The sequence below is a fragment of the Centrocercus urophasianus genome, unplaced genomic scaffold (assembly GCF_019232065.1).
Source record: "Centrocercus urophasianus isolate 14NV4802_14NV808 unplaced genomic scaffold, USGS_Curo_1.0 seq_500, whole genome shotgun sequence".
Taxonomy (NCBI): domain Eukaryota; kingdom Metazoa; phylum Chordata; class Aves; order Galliformes; family Phasianidae; genus Centrocercus; species Centrocercus urophasianus.
Genome location: NW_024885090.1, coordinates 1 through 3,433, shown reverse-complemented (window position 1 = coordinate 3,433; position 3,433 = coordinate 1). Strand labels below are relative to the sequence as shown.

At 54.3% G+C, this 3,433-nt stretch overlaps 1 protein-coding gene across 1 annotated transcript; it reads right to left on the bottom strand.

The window, feature by feature from the left end:
• Positions 1-2,219: 2,219 nt before the first annotated feature.
• On the bottom strand, positions 2,220-3,429 carry HOXD13 (homeobox D13; the record flags this gene model as incomplete). Its single annotated transcript, XM_042835294.1, has 2 exons — positions 2,220-2,470; positions 3,042-3,429. Coding segments are annotated over 2 exons (639 nt in total), but the record flags the coding sequence as incomplete, so codon positions are not given.
• Positions 3,430-3,433: the final 4 nt, after the last annotated feature.

Sequence of the window (3,433 nt, the reverse complement as noted above, 5' to 3'; positions counted from 1 at the left end):
CGGCGTTCGGCTCCGCCCCGCAAGCAGCAGTGGCCCGCATCCTGGCTGCTGTTTTCTTAATGCTCCTTTCTAACGTTAGAAAAGGAGAGGGCGGCTCATTTGCAGCTGGTCCAGATTTGCGGGCCCGTCCGGGCTTTCTCCTGCCCCCCGAAGGGAGCTTCAGCCTTGGCCTTCGAAATCCCGGTGCCGCGGAGCCCGACGCTGAGGCCACAGGAAGACGCAGCCCTGCGGGCCCGAGCGGTGCGGAGCTCCCACAGCATCACTGGGGCCGGTGGGATGCTGCGGGGGAGACGTCAGGAGCCCGAAAAAGAAGAATGTGGAGAATTTTTTTTTTTTTTTCATGAAAAGAAAACAAGGCTGCAGCATCAGAGAGGGCTCCTCCAGGCACGATGTGCCACCAACCCCCCAATTTTTTAATTTTTTTTTTTTTTTTTCCCCCAGAATCGAACAGAAAACACCGCTAGCTACAAATCCTTAAGTGTTCCGAATTGTTATTTTGGGGGGTCCGGTAGGGGGGGAAAGAAAAAATGCCCTCTCAATGTCCGCGAGTTTGCAAGCGGAAGAGAAAGGGGGAGGAAGAGGGCGGAGGAGGCGGGAGATGGCTCCCCGGTGGTTGCCGCCGGGCGCGGAGCCCATAGGGGCCCCGTTCGGGCCGGTGGTGGGGGGCAGCGGGGCTCCATCGGAGCCGGAGAGCCTCGGTAAGGCGAACAAAGGCGCTGGGGCCGGCCCAGGGTAGGCAGAGCCGTCAGCCTGGGCACGGGAGAGAGGCCGCTCTCCCCGGCAGCATTTCTTCCTCGCAAAAACCTTCCTCAGCGGAAAAGGGCCTCTCGGGTACGGCTTTCCCTCGTCCTCCACGTCCCCCACTGTTCTGTCTCTCCTCGCGGAAGAACCCGAGCATGTCCCGTGCGGGGCTGCGGCCCACGAAACGCCCCGCTGCGGGAAGAAGGCCGATTTCCTCTTCTTTTCGGATATGCCGAAAAGAAATAGTTTTATTAAAGATGGTTCAGAAACAGTTTGGCAACATCGTTAACGGCTGGGAAGCTCAGACCGTACTTCCAGCACAACGTGAAAGCAGACTTGGAGACGAAAAGGGAAATAAAAATGGTTTATGGAGAAATAGTCTGACTGTATGTATTACCACGCACACGGCAAATCAAAGCGTTTAGAGCAATAGGATATTATAATAAATAATACTAGATCGAAACACACACCATTTAATAATTACACGAGGCACATGGACAGGGAGGACATCGCTTCTCTTTCCCAGAAGCTGACCGCCCTGTGTATAGCATAACATGCACGCTAGGTTTAAAACTACAAAACCCCAACCGACTCCCGGCCTTTCGGCCTACATAAATTATGGCATCTTTTGAAATGAATCATTTATTGCTTCTGTCATTAACACCCGTTTAGTTTTGCAAACTGAAAGTTAGCGGTGAATTTCACTTCTCCGAGCGGGAAGTGCTTTAAGCGCAGCGCGGGGTCCGCACGGAGGTCCGTGCGCAACACGGGACGGGACGGGACGGGGCGGCCGGAAGGGACACCCGGCTGCTGCTGCGTGGAGCATCGCGGCTCCTTCGGATCGAACGAAAGGCGCTGGGGCCGCGCTCCGTACCCCAGGAAAAGCTGGTAGCAGATCGCCCGCCAGTATAATCAAATAATAAAAAATAAAAATAGCGATCCCACTGCAAACAATTCCCTTCCGGATCCGCTGCTTCCGAAATCCGCGGAGCCCAGTGAGGACTTCGGGGATGTGGGTTTTGCTAGCGGTGACTGCGGGAATGCCACTTACTCGAGTTTTCCGACGATACAACAAATCAAATCTGACACTTTTGGGCACCGGCTGATGTTTGGAGATAGAAATCACAGGTCCCCTCCCCAAAGAGTTAAGCGTTTAAGAAAGTTATAAGTGGAACCGTTCGACACATTTAAATTCGTTTATACTGGCCTAGAGGGAAGGATAGAAAATATAATTAATATTAATATTATTTTTTATAAAAGGAAGAAACAGAACGATAAAGTCAAGGTTTGTCGGCGCTCCCCTTCGATCGAGAGAAAAACGCCGACTTTCACGGAAATAAAAAACAATTCACAAAACTTCGCCACCGCTGGAAGGAGAAGAAAAAAAAAAAAATTAAATATATTTTCAAGTCTTTCCAAAAGTCCGCAGCTGGTCATAAACGGATTTTATATATCCATCACTGTCCGCGAGTAATCGATCAAGAAACGTTGTCTTTCAGTTTGGAAACTATTTTCTTATCTTTCACCCTCCTGTTCTGAAACCAAATGGTGACCTGGCGCTCGGACAGGTTCGTGGCCGCGGATATCCTTCGCCTCTTGTCCTTGTTAATGAACTTGTTAATGGCGTATTCGTTCTCGAGTTCCTTAAGCTGGAGCTTGGTGTAGGGCACTCTCTTCTTCCTCCCGCGCCGGTAGACACACATCTCGGGCTGGTTTAGTGCAACGTCCCCTACGGAAAAGACACGACGTGAAAAATTAGAATTTTATGACAGGCGTTTAAAGGGTAGCTGATACTTGTCGGGCGCTGCTTTTCACGGGCAAATAAATAACGGCGGCTTGTTTACAGTTTATTATTATTTACACTGCCCCATTAGCCGCACGTTGGGCAGCCCCGAGCCTGACGGACTGTCATCACTGCGAGCAGCGCGGCGGGGCTGGCAGAGCGTACAGACGGCCCTTTGCTGCACGCTGCCCGCTTTGTTTGCATGTGGTTAGCGCCGGCGTACCCCGCTGCTCGCGGCCTCTTAAGTGCTCTGGGGCCGGGTCAGCGGGCTGCCGGGGAGCGGAGGAGCCTCCGCGCCACCGCCCCGCAAACGGAAATACAGACCGAGGCGCGACGGGAGAAGCAGAAGGAGCCCGAGGCACCGCAGCCAGGGTGCCCCGCGGGGTGCGGCTTCCTGGGCGGCCGGGGAAGAGAGATCTCCCCGAGCCTCGGGCCGCTCCGGGGGAGGGCTGGGGGGCGGCCGGCGGAGGGCGCGGGGGGCGCGGCTCGGCTCGGAGCGGTTCTCGCCCTCGCGTACCTGGAAAGGACGATTTCCAGAAGTGCGAGCTCTGTGTCTGATCTTTGGCACAGTACACCTGGCCGTTCCAGCCATTAGCCAGAGTCCAGGACTGATAGCCCTCCATGGATATGTACGTTTCGTGTCTCGGTTCCCCAGAGCCAAACGTTGAGACCATGTCTATGTACCCAGGAACGTGCTGGTAGGGGTTTGTATAGCCCTGGTAGAAGGACACTTCCTTCGCCCTGGTGGAGACTTCATTGGCGGGGACACTCGTGCTGGTCAGACTGGAGACGTCCATGTACTTTTCCACGGGAAAGCCGCCAATGGAGGCATGGGGGGGAGACTTCAGGGCGTTCTGCTGGATCCCAACCCCGTGGGACATCCTGCAGCTATAATATCCGTTGCCAAAG